The 18,672-nt window shown below is 43.6% G+C and overlaps 1 protein-coding gene across 2 annotated transcripts in view; it reads right to left on the minus strand.

Annotated features, from left to right (window-relative positions):
- MEGF6 (multiple EGF like domains 6) overlaps positions 1–17,927 on the minus strand; it is a 372,940-nt gene extending 355,013 nt beyond the window's left edge. For both annotated transcript variants that reach the window (XM_083162934.1, XM_083162933.1), the window contains exon 1: positions 17,100–17,927. In XM_083162934.1, the coding sequence (XP_083019060.1) occupies positions 17,100–17,209 (110 nt within the window). In that variant the 5' untranslated portion in view covers positions 17,210–17,927. The remainder of the gene's footprint in view (positions 1–17,099) is intronic.
- Between the last annotated feature and the right edge of the window lie 745 nt (positions 17,928–18,672).

Below are 18,672 nucleotides of genomic sequence, written 5' to 3' on the forward strand. Positions count from 1 at the left end.
GTGTTGTTTCTAGCACCGGTTTGCATATCAGTGCTGATATACAAACCTCACTGTGCTAGAAGCACTGCAGCAGACAGCGACACCCCAGGCAGGGAACAGGAACTGCATGGGTATTCAAAGATAGCGGGTGCTAGAATGAACACTACATACACCGGGTTTGCTAGGTGCAGGCACCCAAGGCTGCGGCAGATAGTCGCGCCTATGCAAATGCCCAGTGTTTCATGAGTGTTCCCTTGGAAATCACCCATTGATGTGGGTGCCGGGGGTGGGCAGCTGACATCACCGGATGTCAGGTGCCGGGGGTGGGCAGCTGACATCACCGGATGTCAGCTGCCCACCCACTTCCATCTGGATGCCCACACACATCTAAGGTTATCTAAGGGTAACCTTAGATGTGAGTGTGCCTTCCACATCATTCGATGGTCGCCGACCATCGAATGATGTGGGAGTTGTCCCCCCCCCCCCCCCACAGCCTGCGAATGGATGTTTATGTTAAACATCCACTTGCAGCCCTGCGTTTGCATCAGCATTCGCAGGACAGCGGCTAGTGTACTTGCAAGGCTGCGAAATTAGCAACATTGCGAATAAACCAGAATAAGGTCCAGAGTGTAGCAGAATACCTAATGAAGATAAAGTGTTCCAGAATTGTTACTTAGACCCACGACATGGCCAAAATGGTCATGGGCCCTTATTCTGGTTCACACGCATAGGCACATTTCTTATCAAATGGACAAAACCATGTGCACTGCAGGGGGGCAGATGTAACATGTGCAGAGAGAGTTGGATTTGGGTGAGTTATTTTGTTTCTGTGCAGGGTAAATACTGGCTGCATTATTTTTACACTGCAATATAGATCTCACTTTGAAGTAAAACCCCACCCAAATCTAACTCTCTCTCTGCACATGTTCGTGCTGTGCACACGGTTTTGCCCATTTGAGAAGGAATTTGCCTTTGCGGGTGAACCAGAATAAACCCCATGCTGCGGGTGGACAATATTGTGCATACACACTGGAAGATATCGTCGGCGATATAGTCCAGTGATGTCACCAGCAGATGCTAAACATGCAGGTGGTTGGCTACATCCAAAAATTGACCTGCATGTTCCGACAATGACGGGGGATGGTTGATAGCGATGAACAAGAGCGTGCATCGCTATCAAACATATATATACTCATTCTAATACCTTTGGAAATCGGTCACCACCTACATTGACTTGGAGAGGATCTCCTTGGTTTCCTGGAAATGGGAACTGGTCCAATCTTGTGAAACAAACTCGTCTGCATGAAAAACTTCAAACTTGTAAATCCGTTTCCAACGGATGTTTCCTCGCAGGGAAGTCGCATTGTATAGTGCACAGCCTGCTGTAGCCATGGTACTTCTCAATGGGATCTTAAGACGCCACATTAAGATCTGTCACTTTGTACCAGGGTCACAGACCGCCCCTGGAATGTAGATACTGTATATAGATAAACAGGAAGAGGAAATGTAGCCCTGTTATGTTAAACTTTCATGTCATCTGTTATGTCCCAGGAATGACCCTTCCGGAGATCTCGGATAGCGCTGCTCGCTCTGTCTCCTGACCTCTGGATGCAGCGTCTCCATACCGACTCAGCTGCCAAGCAAAGAATTTTGGGATTGGTTCCAACTCAGGAGGTCATTCTGGTTGGTTCACACTGGGAGCGCTGTTTTGTTTCTGCGCATGCGCATAACTATTTATGCGCACGTGCTGGCTCTGTTGGTGAACGGATGCAGTGACTTGCATTGTTGCCGCCCCGTTCGTATGGACCAGTGCGAGCAGGTGGCGTTTGGCAGCAAGTACGGGTCGTGCCCATGGGAACGCCCAGCGTTTCATGGGCGTTCCCATGCAAAACTCTGGGCTTTCCCATGCAATTCCCAGTGTGACATGGGTGCCAGTTTCTTATATAGCACAGTCATTACCAACTGTCACATTCCCCAAATCCCCTAGCTGGTGCACAGGTGTAGTCATTACCAACTGTGACATTCTGCAAATCCCCTAGCTGGTGCACTGGTGTAGTCATTACTAACTGCCACATTCCCCAAAATCACCTAGATGGTACACATCTGTAGTCATTACTAACTTTCACATTTCCAAGATCACCTAGCTGGTGCACAGCTGTAGTCATTACTAACTGCCACATTCCCAAGATCAACTAGCTGGTACATAGGTGTAGTCATTACTAAATGTCACATTCCCCAAATCACCTAGCTGGTGCACAGCTGTAGTCATTGCTAACTGTCACATTTACAAACATGCTGCATTCATTCCTACTATAGATCCACAGGTTGCCTGACACACATGAACTGTTGGTAGATCTTAAGCATTGGTTTTGCCACTCCTGACCTAGCCGAACATTTCACCAAATCACGTACCCAGCATACAGGACATATTTTGACTGAACTCATTGTAGCCTAAACACATTTTACCAGGAGATGTATCTCAGGGATTGCTCCCCAATAATGGTCCCCACCAGTGTTCCCTCTAAGCTGTGCGCACGTGCGCGCGCACACAACTCGACAAGTGTGCGAACAGACATGACAACAGAGCGCACAAAGCAGCAGTGGTCCCTTTTTGCATTTGTGGACTCAATTAATGTGTGTTTCACCCATTAACTACATTGTGTGCTGTGTTTAGAATGTTTACATGTTTAATATTATTTTAAAAGTAAAGTTAACACAAATGCAGAACGTCATTTTCCAGTTATATATAAGTGACGCACAAAAATTTACATTTCCTTTCAAAGTTGCACAGCCAAAATCTTTTGCCGCACACAGCCTTCTTAAAATTAGAGGGAACATTGGTCCCCACCCAAATTACCCATCTCAAATGCCATTTGTCATAGTATCCACCGACCACACATAAAATAGACAGCAGCCTGTCAGTCAGTTTCCTCTGCCTTACGTGACCTTATATATTATTAAGCAGTGCACTACTCCATAGCCCACACCGATTCAGTGATACTCTCCCTTGCAGAATAATTAATGTGCATCTATGCAGAATAATTAATTCTAATTATTCCAGAATAACCTTAGTGATTAATTACCGCTGGTAGTGTTCCCAATTTAAAAACGCTAGAAATATATATTTTAGCAGAGCTTACCGACGATCAGCATTTTACTGGCACAAAATGTAAACAATAATGACCTGGAAAAATAAAATACTATAAAATAAGTGCATCCAAAACACAAATGAATACAAATAAGGGTTTTATACACCTGCGTTCCCTATATCACCAGCACGGTCAGTGTTCATTGTGGTTGTTTAGTAGTCTTGTGTTCTACTAAAGTCTTGTGTTCTAAGTAGTCTTTTACTTCTATGAATATATTTTAATAAAAAGAGAATTTTTATTTTTTAATTAATGGATTGTAGCCCAAATGACCAGAAATTATATGTAGACTGATTCCACACCTGCAGGGTGTAAGGGGTATTGCAACACTGCCACCTACAGGTTAGCTAGCAGCATTACAGATAAGTCATTAAAAGGCTTCAGTCTCCCTGCAGCACAAAGTATTTTTTTTCCCCATCGTGCAGCAATACTGTTTCAGCAATGAAGAAAACACTAACAGCAGCTGTATTTGCAGGACACCTTCAGAAATGGAGTAAGTATTAAGAGCTCAAATGATGCATTGATGCAGAATTCTCAGACTCTCAAGTAGATAGGTTAGAAGCGACCATAAAGGGGTATGGGGTCATTGGGTTGGCCAAAATTAGGTTGACATGCATTGGGTCGACAACTGAAGGTCAATAGGTCTTCGGTTGACACATGAAATAGGGTTACATGCAGTAGCGTCTCTTACTGTTTTGGAGGAGGGGGACTGCCGCAATGTGTCGTTCCCCCAGCCGCTGCCGCTGTCACCACCACGGCCGCGCTCCACTGGCACTGTTCCGAGTCCCCTGCACGGGGGCCAGCGCATGCGCAGTAACCTCATACATACTGGGCATGCGCTGGCCTAAGCCTCTGGGGGCTGCCTTTGCTGCAGCCCCCGGAGGCCTGATCGGGTTCCCGCACATGCGCAGTATGGTCCGCGGTACTGCACATGCGTAGAACCCGTTTTGGGGGCTGCCGCGCATTTGCGCAGAGAGAGGGATCCCGGAGGGAGAGAACACCTCCCGATGGGATGCCTTCAGTGACTGGCAGGTTGGGCTTCCAATAGGAAGTAAGACTAGAAAAAAACTATGAATGGGGGAGGAGTCCAAAAGGAGTCCACCCCTGTTCACAGATCCTGGCGCTAAATGTAAAAAGGTTATTCTATATATGTATATTCTGGTGGAACACCAATAATTGATTTTAAATTTTTAGATTTTTAGATTGCCAGCTGCAGCAGATGCAAATGAGACTGCTACGTCTCACAGAAGTACAGAAAGGGAGTTTTTTGCACTTGCGCTGCTGGGTCTAGTGAGATAACCTGTGAACCATGCTGAACAAAAAAGTATCCAGACACATTTGAAGTTTCAGTATTAGACTTTATAAAGAATACACAATAAAAAAAGTGAATTATAAACAATTTAGACAACAATTTAGTCTAAAGACAAGTACAGTATAAAAACAAATAGGCAATTAGATTAGTAATATTTGAGTGTCTCACTCCAATGAGGTCGCAAACTAAAAGGATTTATTGTAGCTGGATATATCCACAAAGCATATGTATGCAGTAGTCAAGCAGCCAGTAATTGGTTAATAGCAAGAAGCCAGTTAGTTAGCTTGTAGGAAGTCAGGGGGAACAAAAGGGTAATGGGCATAGGTCAAAGCAGGTAAGTTAGAGCAGTGGACAAGCTGTGTGAAGCCTGTTAGCGCATAAACGCAAGATGTTAGTAGTCAGGGAACACACTTGGTCCGGTTGTATAATGCTCACCCTCCTTGTAGAATTTTGAACGGAGGGCACGGGGAGCCTGATGGTAGGAGAGGCTCAACCCAGTGATGCGCGGTGATGTAGTATCCGCAAACAGATATCCTGCTGTAAACGACCTGTGTAGAAGGGGAGCCTCGATGTAATTAAGGCTCAACCCGATTGGCTGGGAAATGTAATGACCCCAGATGGGGCGTCTGGCTCGTGGCTGGTAATCCGGAGCAGCGTTTTGCGGTGGAAGCGCTGTAGGTAGCAAAAGGTAGCTTGTAGTGAGTGCCGGGCGCACGTTAGCTCCGGAACAAATGTCGCGACCTCAGGGGTGAGAAGACTCAGGGCGGAAGTGCTTCGCTCAGGGCGGAAGTGCGTCAACGCGTTTCGTTCCCCAGGAAACCGGGAACTTTCTCAAGACAAAGTTTACACATCCACCTTACTGCTATTTAAGGTGTCCATTTAATTGGTACTTGATTCAATATATAAACAATTAATCGTATAGTAAAACTTACAAATGTGTCTGGTATCTAATAAAGAAAAAAACTATATAATTTATATCACAATAAATAAATGACATAGTAAAAAAGGAAAAAGAATGATCGCAATGGCATAATATAATAAATTGATTCTCAATACTGCTAATTAATCAATTAGATGGTTTGACAGATCCACTGCCACGTAGAGAAAGGTCAGAATACTTGGATTTACTATTAATCACAAGGATCTTTTTTTATATTATATAAAAATATATACAAAGAGAGAGAGGAAATTCTTGGATGCATCTGAATATCAATAATTTGCTCGTTATTTGTTGTTTAATTCATTTACATAATTGTGTCCTTTTTGGGGACCGTAGTAATTATATATACATATATTTATCAACATATATAAGAGATCAAAAGTCAGAAGATATTGATCAGATTATTTTAAATAAAGTTGATTTCGATAAACCTAAGTTCAGGGAGCAGGTACGGAGTAGAGAAGGAGAGAAATATAATCGGAACAACACAGAGTAACAAAAAATATAATAATACTAGTAGTAATAAATATACATACATATATAGAGAATCCATATAGATGGGGTATCAATTATCGATATAGTTCCACCAATAGAGACCCAACATAAATCTACAATTCTTGCAAGCTAAAAATTCCAGACTTATTTGGCTCAAGTGGTATTTCACTGGTGCATAATAGTCTTAAGATACAGTTGTATGAGGTGGGGGAAGCGGGGACTGCAAACCCCAGGCATCATGGTACTCTCAAGTGTCTGGGGTAGACCCCGGTCACCCCTGCCCACACAACGATATCAAGACCTATGTTCATATGTCTATACATAGATCCCTGTAAATAGGGGTAGAGAAAAAATTAAAAAAAGGGGGGGGGGGGGAGGAGAAAAAATTGGGTAGTATAGAAGGAATAGAATGAAAAATACATACTTTTTGGAATTTAAGAGGCAATAAATGACGTAGAAAAATCAATTAAACAATTAATTAATCAATCAATCAGTTGATTAATTAATTAATTAAGAGTCCAGATTATGAACGAGGCTATACTGCATTATATAATGTATATTCCTTGTGCAAAAAGAGCTAAGCTAACAAATTCTGTCTTTTAATCCATACAGGTAAGATCAAGGGCTTCATTCAGGCCTAAGGGGCTAAGAGTGTCCATTTTAAAAATCCAAGATGACTCAGCTATACACAACTTTTTGAAACGGTCGCCCCCTCTCTTGGTGTTAATAATATGGTCAATTCCCATTATCAGAAGGCCACTTGGATCCGCGTCATGATGGTTTAAGAAGTGACGAGGGATGCTATGATTGAGGTGTTTTTTCAGAATATTGTTACGATGTTCTCTAAATCTAGATTTTAAACTGCGGGTTGTTCTGCCGACATATTGAAGTCGGCATGGACATTCGAGGATATATATACAGTACTCCGTATCACAATTCATAAAATGTTTGACATCAAATGTTTTGTTATTTGAAGAAGAGGTTATTTGATTCGCCTTATTGCGCATATGTTTGCACGTAAGGCATATATTTTTATTGCATTTAAAATTCCCTAGGGGTCTAGTGGGTAACCAGGATGATTGGGATGTAGTGGGGAGAGAAGGTAGGAGGCTAGGGCAAATATGATCTTTGATATTCCTATTTCTTCTGAATACCACTTTAGGTTTAGTACAGGTTTCTGGGAGAATTTTGTCATATTTTAGAATCTCTGAATTTCTTAAAATGATCTTCTTAATATCTGTAGAATGATTATTGAATTTAGATATAAATAAAGGAGGGTTTTGATTTGAGTTTATATTCTCATTATCTTTTAATTTAGGTTGTAATAAGCTGTTTCTAGATGTTGACTCGGCTATATTTGCTGCCTCTTGTAAGAGAGGTTCAGGGTATCCCCGTCTTCTAAAGTGGCCAAGCATGGTATTAGATTGTGATATGTAGTCACTCTCCAGTGTACAATTCCTTCGAATTCTAAGCAGTTGGTTTTTAGGAATATTTGTAACCCACGGTCTGTAATGACCGCTATCAAAATGTAAGTAGTTATTTGTGCCAACTGTTTTGACATGGTTATTCGAGATCAATGTTTGATTGTGTATCGAGAAGGCAATATCCAGGAAGGTCACCGATGTGAAACTAAAATTGTGAGTGAAAGTAAGATTAAAGGTGTTAGAGTTAAGAAAATTAACAAATTCAAGTGCCAAATCGTGTCCCCCTCTCCAAATTATAAAAAGATCATCGATGAAACGGCCATAGAGGACCAGATTCTCTCTATATGGACCGCCCCATATACCCCATCTATATGGATTCTCTATATATGTATGTATATTTATTACTACTAGTATTATTATATTTTTTGTTACTCTGTGTTGTTCCGATTATATTTCTCTCCTTCTCTACTCCGTACCTGCTCCCTGAACTTAGGTTTATCGAAATCAACTTTATTTAAAATAATCTGATCAATATCTTCTGACTTTTGATCTCTTATATATGTTGATAAATATATGTATATATAATTACTACGGTCCCCAAAAAGGACACAATTATGTAAATGAATTAAACAACAAATAACGAGCAAATTATTGATATTCAGATGCATCCAAGAATTTCCTCTCTCTCTTTGTATATATTTTTATATAATATAAAAAAAGATCCTTGTGATTAATAGTAAATCCAAGTATTCTGACCTTTCTCTACGTGGCAGTGGATCTGTCAAACCATCTAATTGATTAATTAGCAGTATTGAGAATCAATTTATTATATTATGCCATTGCGATCATTCTTTTTCCTTTTTTACTATGTCATTTATTTATTGTGATATAAATTATATAGTTTTTTTCTTTATTAGATACCAGACACATTTGTAAGTTTTACTATACGATTAATTGTTTATATATTGAATCAAGTACCAATTAAATGGACACCTTAAATAGCAGTAAGGTGGATGTGTAAACTTTGTCTTGAGAAAGTTCCCGGTTTCCTGGGGAACGAAACGCGTTGACGCACTTCCGCCCTGAGCGAAGCACTTCCGCCCTGAGTCTTCTCACCCCTGAGGTCGCGACATTTGTTCCGGAGCTAACGTGCGCCCGGCACTCACTACAAGCTACCTTTTGCTACCTACAGCGCTTCCACCGCAAAACGCTGCTCCGGATTACCAGCCACGAGCCAGACGCCCCATCTGGGGTCATTACATTTCCCAGCCAATCGGGTTGAGCCTTAATTACATCGAGGCTCCCCTTCTACACAGGTCGTTTACAGCAGGATATCTGTTTGCGGATACTACATCACCGCGCATCACTGGGTTGAGCCTCTCCTACCATCAGGCTCCCCGTGCCCTCCGTTCAAAATTCTACAAGGAGGGTGAGCATTATACAACCGGACCAAGTGTGTTCCCTGACTACTAACATCTTGCGTTTATGCGCTAACAGGCTTCACACAGCTTGTCCACTGCTCTAACTTACCTGCTTTGACCTATGCCCATTACCCTTTTGTTCCCCCTGACTTCCTACAAGCTAACTAACTGGCTTCTTGCTATTAACCAATTACTGGCTGCTTGACTACTGCATACATATGCTTTGTGGATATATCCAGCTACAATAAATCCTTTTAGTTTGCGACCTCATTGGAGTGAGACACTCAAATATTACTAATCTAATTGCCTATTTGTTTTTATACTGTACTTGTCTTTAGACTAAATTGTTGTCTAAATTGTTTATAATTCACTTTTTTTATTGTGTATTCTTTATAAAATTTAATACTGAAACTTCAAATGTGTCTGGATACTTTTTTGTTCAGCATGGTTCACAGGTTATCTCACTAGACCCAGCAGCGCAAGTGCAAAAAACTCCCTTTCCAATAGGAAGTCACTACCAGTCACAGTGAAGCCAGAGCAATCTCACAGACTGCATCTGGCTTCACTTTAGTCAGAGACAGTGGCGGATTTTACCTGGGGGGGGGCTGCAGCCCTGCAGTCCATAGGTAAAAACCGCCACTGGTTACATGGTTGGAAGGTCGACACAAGCATTAGGTCAACAGTCAAGAGGTGGTTTTTCACCCTCTTTTTTTTTTACCCGAATGTTAACATAAATCGACAGGGACACTGTCAAAATGTGCTCACCATGTTTCGGATATTCTATTCTCCCTCCATGCCCTAGTGGATGGTAGGGAATAAAATACCGCCTGTCAGCACATGTTGGCAAAACAAAACAAAAAAAAGTGAAAAACCCATGTCGATCTTTTGACTGTCGACCTAAAACTTGTGTCAACCTTGTTGACCTTAGGCATTTCATGTGTTGGCATAAGTCATGTCGACATTTAGTGGTCAACCCAATGCATGTTGGCCTTATAGGTGTCAACCTAATAACATATAAAGGTACTAAACGATAAATGAGGTCTTTAGCGATGTTCTTCGTCATCTATACATGTATAGTAATGGACGATATCGGAATACAGCGGTCACCCTGTTCCCCCCACTCCCACTCTTACTTGTAGCGGCCAGTGCATACACTTGCTGATGCCGGCACCCCCGCCGGGTCCTGTTGCCCACAACCTTGCTGGTACTCATCGTGTAATGTGTTCCCAACTTGATATTTGCTTATTGGTCAATCGCATGTAAGGCTTACCATCCTGTCCCTTTAAATTGGGACACTCCTAAATTACACAGGTTTCGTGGCTGGCTCACTTCAAGCCTGCATTTCACCCGGATTTAAACAGAACCTGTGTAATATATGAGTATCACGGTTTAAATAAATATTGTATGGTAACCAAAAGGCAACAGAAAGATGAACAACGGAATGCAAATATTAATATTACAGGATTGATAGGAGCTAAGGTCTGTTGATACTGTTGGAAAATGACATCTCCAGGACAAACCTGGTAAACCTTGGACTGTCTGCGTGTATCAGGGATGGGTAGTAACTATGTCATTATACAGTAACGCCTGCCCATTGGTGCAGGAAGGGAGAGCTACATTCCACATATATTTATTTCATGAATCACTTAATAATAGATAAATGCATGTAACCTGGTCTCCTGCAGTCCGTGTTATCAGCTGCTGACAGCGAGGTGCGTCAACAAGTGGCAACATGTCAGGAGGCATTAACTCCTCAATCCCACAATGTAAAATGCCTGTGTTGGGTAAGAATAGAATAGACAACGGTTACTTGAAATCTCTCTTGAATTTACTGTGATTACTAGATCCAAAACTGGGAGAGAATGTCCGGAACCTTGCACATGTGTAGTGTCCATTCTGCTGGTCAGAGTATAGATGCCGTTGTAATCAACCTATTATTTATTAACCGTTTCTTATATAGCGCACACATACGCCGCAGCGCTTTACAGAGAATATTTAAACAGTCACATCAGTCCCTGCCCCAGTGGAGCTTACAATCTGTATTCCCTACCACATATACAGGCACACACAGACATTCTAGGGTTAAATGTATTGGGAGCCAATTAGCCTACCAGTATATTATAGTGTGGAAGGAAATCGAAGATCCCAAAGGAAACCCCCGCAAGCACGGGGAGAATATACAAACTCCACACAGTTAGGGGCATAGTTGGAACGGAGCCCATGACCTCAGTGCTGTGAGGTAGTAATGCTAACCATTACACTATCCTTGTAAAAAATCATAGCAAATCTTTGTGTGCTAAGGGCAGTATCTTTCTATAAAAAAAACTAACTGCTCTTCACCTCTATGGTGTGATCTAGACAGCACCCAAGGGAGCTCCACTTGTACAGGCACACGTGGTCATAACTAGGGCGGTGCAGAGTGCTGCGGGGTACAGATGCTGTAATATATCTATTTTCATTTCTGCCCCTTACCTCTTCCCTCCTCTTTGAAGTCCGGGATCCCCTGACTACCCCTGTCTCCTTCCCCCACCCCTCCTGTCACTAATACTTCTACAACATTCAGAACTTAACCAGAGAGCTCTTTGTAGTTCAGTCGCACGGTCCTTTATTACATTTGAATATGCTGACATACCTGGCATTAAAACCCATCGCCTGTGGCATTGCAGTCAGACACTCTATTCATGAGCTATCTGACCCTGTAGTTCATAAAAAAAAAAAAAAAAAAAAAAAAAGAGAAGATCAGTATTGCAGCTGAGCAGATCCATGTAGTGTCTGGCTTCAAGAAATGGGAGATTATATATATATATGTGACCATTTATTTAAATGTGTTATTTACTAAATAGTAAATCAATATAGAGAACTAGCAGGTGATATGTGTACCCCATGGTCTAAAAAATGACACGCGGTCACCCCCTCACGTTAGAAGAGAGGAAGTTACACACCCATAGCATAAAGGGTTTCTTTACAGAAAGTCCAGTTAAGTTATGTAATATTCTGCCAGAGAAGGTTGTGATGGCAGACTCAACTGATATGTTTAAGAAAGGGTTAAGGCCCATACACACTGGGCGATTTTTAACTGAAAGCAGATCAGTTTTGCCAATTGAGCTACTTTTAGCTCAAAAGCCGCCCAGTGTGTACGGCCCGGCAATGAGTGGCGAGCGCTGATACGTGCTCCCGCATCATCGCCGGCTACCGCCACTCATCTGCTAGTATTTGCAGAGACACGCCATCCTGTTACTTATACTATACACACCGCTTCCCATTCCCTGCTTCACTTTGTGTTTATATCATTGGGAGAACATGTTTCTCTGCAGGACACCATGCGATAGCCGTATAGTAAGAAATTCATTGATCAGGGTCTTATACGCATGAAGTGTTTGCCATTTTTTCACTGACCAATTGGATCAGAGATTTATCAAAAACTGGAGAGAGATCGATTACAACCAACTAATCAGATTATCATTTTACAAAGCTGACAGTTATAATCTGATTCTCTGGTATCTTCTGTCTCTCCAAACATTGATAAATCTTCCCAGGGTGGCACTTCAGCCAACCCAAGATGGCCACCACCATGTCCTGCTTAACGGTGGCACATTGCTTCTTCATAGAAACCTAGATTGGGCGTCACCATGCTTTCATGCCTTGCGGCCCCGTTACAGAGCATGAGTTCTGCAAATAGCTGTTTGATCACCGGTGAATGATTATTATTATCTCTACTCGGTCAGGATTACCTATGCTGCATGGAGCAGGAGCAGACAATGGCCATTTAAATCAGAAAACGTGAAATATCCGAATGGCATCTACTAGGGAATGTCAATCAGCAACACCCAAGGACACGGATGCAAGCGGGGGGGGGGGGGGGCAATGTGACTGGACCCCCTGCTGACTGCCAGATATAGTGATTGCTATTTATGTGTCAGTATAAATGGTACAGATAGGTATCAGTCTATAGTTCTGCCCTCAGGACACATCACCGTCCCAGCACCAATCAATCAGTCTCTCATTTAGAAGTGTGACGCGTGACCGGGAGCATCGACAATGATATTGTACCAGGACTGCTTTAAGCGAAAATCATTTCTTTCTTATTTACTATTGTTTATTTCTAGTCCTACAGAATTGGGCTTACTATAGAGTCCCTTTAAATCGGGACATGAATTACACAGGTTCTGTGGCTGGCTGACCTGCACTTCACCTGGTTTTAATCAGCCACAGAACCTATGTAATCGTTGGGCGTTCTGGTTTAAAGGGACCGTACGGTATGGTAAGCCGACGGTATATAGACTATATATTACACACACACACACACAGGTCTCTCTTACCCCTTTCACATAGCAAATGCCGGGTCGCACACCCAGGATTTGAACACAGGTCCGTCCCGGGAGCGACCTGGCATTTGCGGGGTGAAGCTTGATCAGGCTCACGGATGGGTCAGAATTTTGGGTTATAGTTCTGGGTGGTCACTTTGCAGCTAAGCACAGTTCCCTTGTAGCACCTGGTCACACAAAGAGCACCAGGAGCAGAGTGGATGGTCACTAGCGTAGTGTGTATGTGACAGGATGTATTGAGGATATACAGTGAGAGCAGCACAGAGTATATAAGCAATATGTTATACCAGCTGACCTCCCAAATGTGCACGCATGTCTGAGTGACCTGAGAGTAGGGATGGCCATCAATGATTTGAAATCATCGATGGTTTATGGCTGATGTTGAATACTTTTGCCATCAATGTGGGAGAACCAGATGGATCCCCAACACCCGGAAGCCCCGCCCCCACATTCTGATTGGCCCATGGGCCATTCAGTCAAAGATAATGGATAACCATCAATAGCTAAAATGATCGATGGTTATCCATCACATAGCTTATGACTATCAATGTCTGGTTGCAGAATCACCATCGATGGCAACTGCACCGATGCCCATCCCTACCTGGGAGTCACTTTTGATATGCATGCACGCACCACATCTTTTGATGGTCAGTGACCATCTAAAGATGTGGGAGTTTCCCCCTGGCCTTCGCAGCGTTGACCAGGAATTCACAGGGCAGCGTCTGGTGGACTCGCAAGGCTACGAATATGCAGCCTTGTGAGTCAACCAGAATAAGGTCCTATATATGTACATATTCACACCCTATAGCTACATACACACTGTCCGATTTTCTTGACTGGGATGACAGCCCCAATATCTGTGTGACGTGTTTTGAAATATTTTATTAGAAGCTACCGATTTTCTGCCACACCATGCCGACTCCGCATGTCCACCCACAGGGAAGACGGGAGTAACATCGGAAATATGGGCAGATTACTGAGAATGGACACACCCTGCTCGATATCGGGAAATTGAGGCCGACCGATGTATATTTAAAGGAATGCGTTTGGAAATTGTTTTTTTTTTATTTTAAAACTACTATACAATAAATGAAGGTGATCAACTGATTATTGGTAAATCAGCACAAATATTGCATAGTGCGCACCCAGTGTTACTCTCATTATACAGGCTGTGCTTAGACATGACTGTTATACACCTTTCAGACTTAAGTCCCAGCTTTCACTTGGCTCGGACCTGGTAGCACGGGTATAAAGCGGTGTACACATGGGGGCGATTTCAGCACATGTCGCTGAGCGACCATATTGCCAGTGATTTGTTTGTGCTGTCGGCGATAAATCGCCAGGTGCACGCTCCTGTGTGCAGCCCCTGATGGTCGCTGCTCGCAGGAGCTTGGTGAGCACGGGTGTAAGCTGGGTTATCTGTACTTACCCTCCTTTCACACATGATGGGGGTAAGTACATTAAGCGGTCACCCATCACCCAGGATCTGGGTTTGCAAATCCTGGGCAGAACTCTGGTCGGTTGCAGGGTCATAGACACATCGCATGTGCGATAATCGCACCGTGTACCTGCGGCGATGCGATGCGCATCCCCGCGGGTACAATATTGTAAAGCATAAAAAGTATCTGCAGGCAGTACTTTTTGTGCTTCATTGCATCGAATCAGTACAGGAGTACATGCGAGGCGATGTGATGTCCAGTAGTACCTATTAACTTTTTTTTTTAAAAAGGCTTAAATCGCATCTTATCGCATCACACCCGCAAAGTACAGAACATCGCATCCACTTCAAGTGCCAAAATCGCATGGCAGCTTGAAGTACAAAACGCACAGCACACAAAACTGGTGCGTGTATGGGAACCTTAAGGCCTGTCGGTGGCTGACCCAATCACTCATACCCATCAGGAGCTGATTGGTTAGTGCTTACTTTCTTCTCTTCTCTTTACTTTATCTCTTACACCTCATACTCTACAAATACTACAATACAAAGATCTACTAAACACACAGCACTGCGAGCATCATCCTACAGTGTACAGTATACAAGGGTTTATACTGCGATAGAAAATAGAACACAGATTCCCTATCAGAATTCCTAGTGTAGCGATACTTCCCAACATGACCCATTCCTGAAGGGACCAAATGCTCTGTTCCTGGACTTCCCTAGTTTTTGATTAGCATCAACTGTGCTTCCTTATCCTAGTTCAGCACAGGTGACAGCAATCATAATATCAGAGGGAAGACCAGGAACAGAGCATTTGGTCCCCCTGGAAGGGGTCATGTTATTAGGCATGTGTAGAGGGAGCTATTGTACCCCAAAAAATGTTGCCAGCATTAGTCTGTGGGATATTGGTGGGTGTATTTGATCCTGTAGCTGAGGAATATCACACTTTGTATCACATTCCGTAGGGCTCATTCATAAACCTTGGCCTAATGTTTGAACACTGACAATTCACTTATTGGTCTAATGCAAATGAGTCAATGAAAGCAATGTGATTGGTTAATACGTAAAGCACAATTACTGCACCAATATGTAATGAGGGTAAATTAGCCCTAATGAGAGATCCCTCGTTTACCATCTGCGTTAACCCTGTCCATCATCTCAACATATAATATTTACACCAAGAAACAACTGCAATTAATTCACAGGTGGATAATCTGATTCCATACCAAGAGAACCCACTTACGGTTTCCCTCCACAGCTGTCAGTGACCGGGTTATGGGCAATTGCTTGTTACTCTGGCAGGAGTCATGCATGGCCTGGCACCGGTTATATGGTCACGGCATCAGCTGGAAGCTATAGGTGTGATATGGGAGACTGGGAGCAGCTCTGATGAAATAACTCATCAGCAGGTGTTACCTACCATAAGGTGCCCAGCATGCGGAACACATCTGATTGTCTGCAAGAACACCAGGCAGTAATAAATGCTGTAGGTGCATTGATTGCATTTAACCCTTACTTAGCAAGAAAAGATTGTGCATACCTGGGTAGTAATATGGGTTGGATGTACTATGACATACTATGTTATAATATGTAATTGTACTGATAAAGAAAACAATTGTGAACATTGAATTTAAGTGAAACAAACCATTGCCTAATACACGTTCCTGTCAATGCCACTAGTGGCCAATGGGTAATTACAATTATAAGGGTATGAGTCACAGGGTCGATTGGAATAAGGTAGACAGTCAACAGGTCGATGGGCCATAGGTTAACAGATGAAAAAGGATGACATACCTTAGGCCAACAAGGTCAAGCAATAGGTCAACATGGAAACAGTCGATATGAAAAAGATCGAAATGAGTCTTTTTTTTGGGGTGTCTATGTCGACATAAGGGAACCGCTTCCTTCATCACACTACGCTCGGCACACTATTATCATCTAAGTTTATGTCCACTTGGAGGAAAACAAAAAATCATGATAAACTCATGTCTATCTTTTCCATGTCAACCTATTGCCTGTGTTGGCCTTTTTCATGTTTCGACCTATGGCCTGTTGACCATTTATTAACACCCCCCCTCACTTATTCCCCAGTAGCCTGGAGATGCCCGTGGCTCCCCAGCTGTTGTAGAACTACAAGTTCCAGCATTCCTTTGACATGTAGGTACACCACACCTACCTCCAATCCATACTTGTAAAAATAAGTTGTGTATACACGTGAACAGGCATTTGTGTCAGTATTCCCATTACAACGTACCGTGCATTCAGTGGTGTGGTGATCCTGCATATTACTGTGGTTTGTGTTGATGTTCTGCCATGTGTTTGTGTATGCAGTAACCACTGGTAACCCAACCTGTACAAGCGCCAAGGTAAGGTCACCTAGTAGACACCCTGCCCATTCCTCCTATACTGCTCAGGGGCTGAGGAGTAAATCACACTGCTCACTACAAACTCCCTGCACATGGTCACAAGTCTCCAGCAGAAAGGAAGTCATTTATCACACAGCAGCAGACAAGGTGCATCCAGCAACATAAAGCAGGGATGCCACATTGTAACTATACTGTATATGCAGCTGATCCAAGCAGCACACACACAAGTCTCCCTTTGTATAAACATACTTACATGTGTGACTGCAGTTGTGTCCCATCTGTTGCTGAACACCTCCACATTGTATCCAACAGAAGAATCAATCCCAGTAACACAGCCGGACACATGATCCCCCTCTCCTGCATTGGAAGTCAGTTCTGTTTGTTTGTTCCTGTCTTGCAGAAATGGTTACTTTATGGATGTCCTTGTACAGTAGCTGCTTGCACAGAATGGATTGGCTGTCAGGTGGCAGCTGGGTTACCTTCCCCGGGATGGGACAGTCTCACAGAGGTCTCTTCTTCCACTGGAGAACATTGTGCAGTCTGCAAAAGTTACCAGAATGTGCCCAGGCAGCTGCTTCTCATTGTTCTGCTGCGATGTTAGTTACATCCAAGGGGCTGGTGAATTTTTAGAAAGTGCTTTCCGCTCAGTGAGGAGGTGCTGTGTATTTTGGAGATGTACAACTGATCCAGTTTCCCCCATTCCAACCAGCACAGTAGAAAAGAAACCCCCCTTCTTCCTTTCTTCTTTCCAACAGGAGCCTGTGAGCAGCCAGAGGAGGGGATTTTGGAGACAGGTCACCTCCCTCTGGACAAATTACAAAAGATGTTCCCCTTTTACTGCCTGCTGCTGCCGCAAGGATGGACTTCAATCAGGGATGAGATCTGTTTACCCTTCGTAGATCCTGGTGGTTAGGTGGATGGCACCCCTGAGCCTTGTGCAGTCACAGTGTGTCTCCCGGCTCAGTTTGCTGGTGGATGATGATGGAGGAGGGGGATTCTCTATCTGTAGAGATCTGGGAGCCTCCTGAGCAATGCAGGGAGCAGAGGAGAGAAGTGGTGAAGGTGCCCGAGGCTTCTGCGTCCTAGATCTGACTGCTCTATTCATATATGGCTGCTGTCACCTCTTTATCTCTGTCCTCTGGGGAGATAGGTAACAGTGCACTAACTAGCTGGGGCTGCACACAGCAGGGACACATTGGGGGGCTCGTATGCTGGGACTTGTAGTTTCACAACTGCAGGTAACAAAACTCTGTGCCTACACATCACCCCTCGATTGTGGTATGGGTAAAAACCGGACCCAGAGAAGACCCCAGAATGCTGGACTGAATATCAAATTCTGCATTCTGGAGCTTGTAGTGTCCGGTCTGGGGGGTGTCCTGTCCAGGGGTTTTCAGTCCGGGTGGCTGACCGTGACAGCTGTCACCAGGGAGAGGAGGACGGAGAGAATAAAGCCTCCCTGTATGGTCCGGGCATGTAGCAAAACCGGAATGGTCCGGACCACACAGGGAGGCTGTAATCTCACTTTCCCTGGTGAAAGCTATCACAGGTACACCCCCCCCCCCCCCCCAGACACCGCTCAGAGAGGACACCCCCGGACCGGACTCTACAAGCTCCGGAATGCAGAGTTTGATGTCCGGTCCGGCATTCCGGGGTCTTGGCCGGGTTCGGTTTTTACTTAGTTCCCCTCGATCGTCCTTGTCCTTTTACCGTTGATAAGAGGGTTACTGTATAAATGGTAGACTGTCTAGGTCAGGCATGTCCAAACTGTGGCCCTCCAGCTGTTGTAATACTGCACTTCCCAGCATGCCTTGCCATAGATTTAGCAT

This window comes from Crinia signifera, chromosome 19 (genome assembly GCF_055691185.1).
Source record: "Crinia signifera chromosome 19, ASM5569118v1, whole genome shotgun sequence".
In the NCBI taxonomy this organism is placed as follows: Eukaryota; Metazoa; Chordata; class Amphibia; order Anura; family Myobatrachidae; genus Crinia; species Crinia signifera.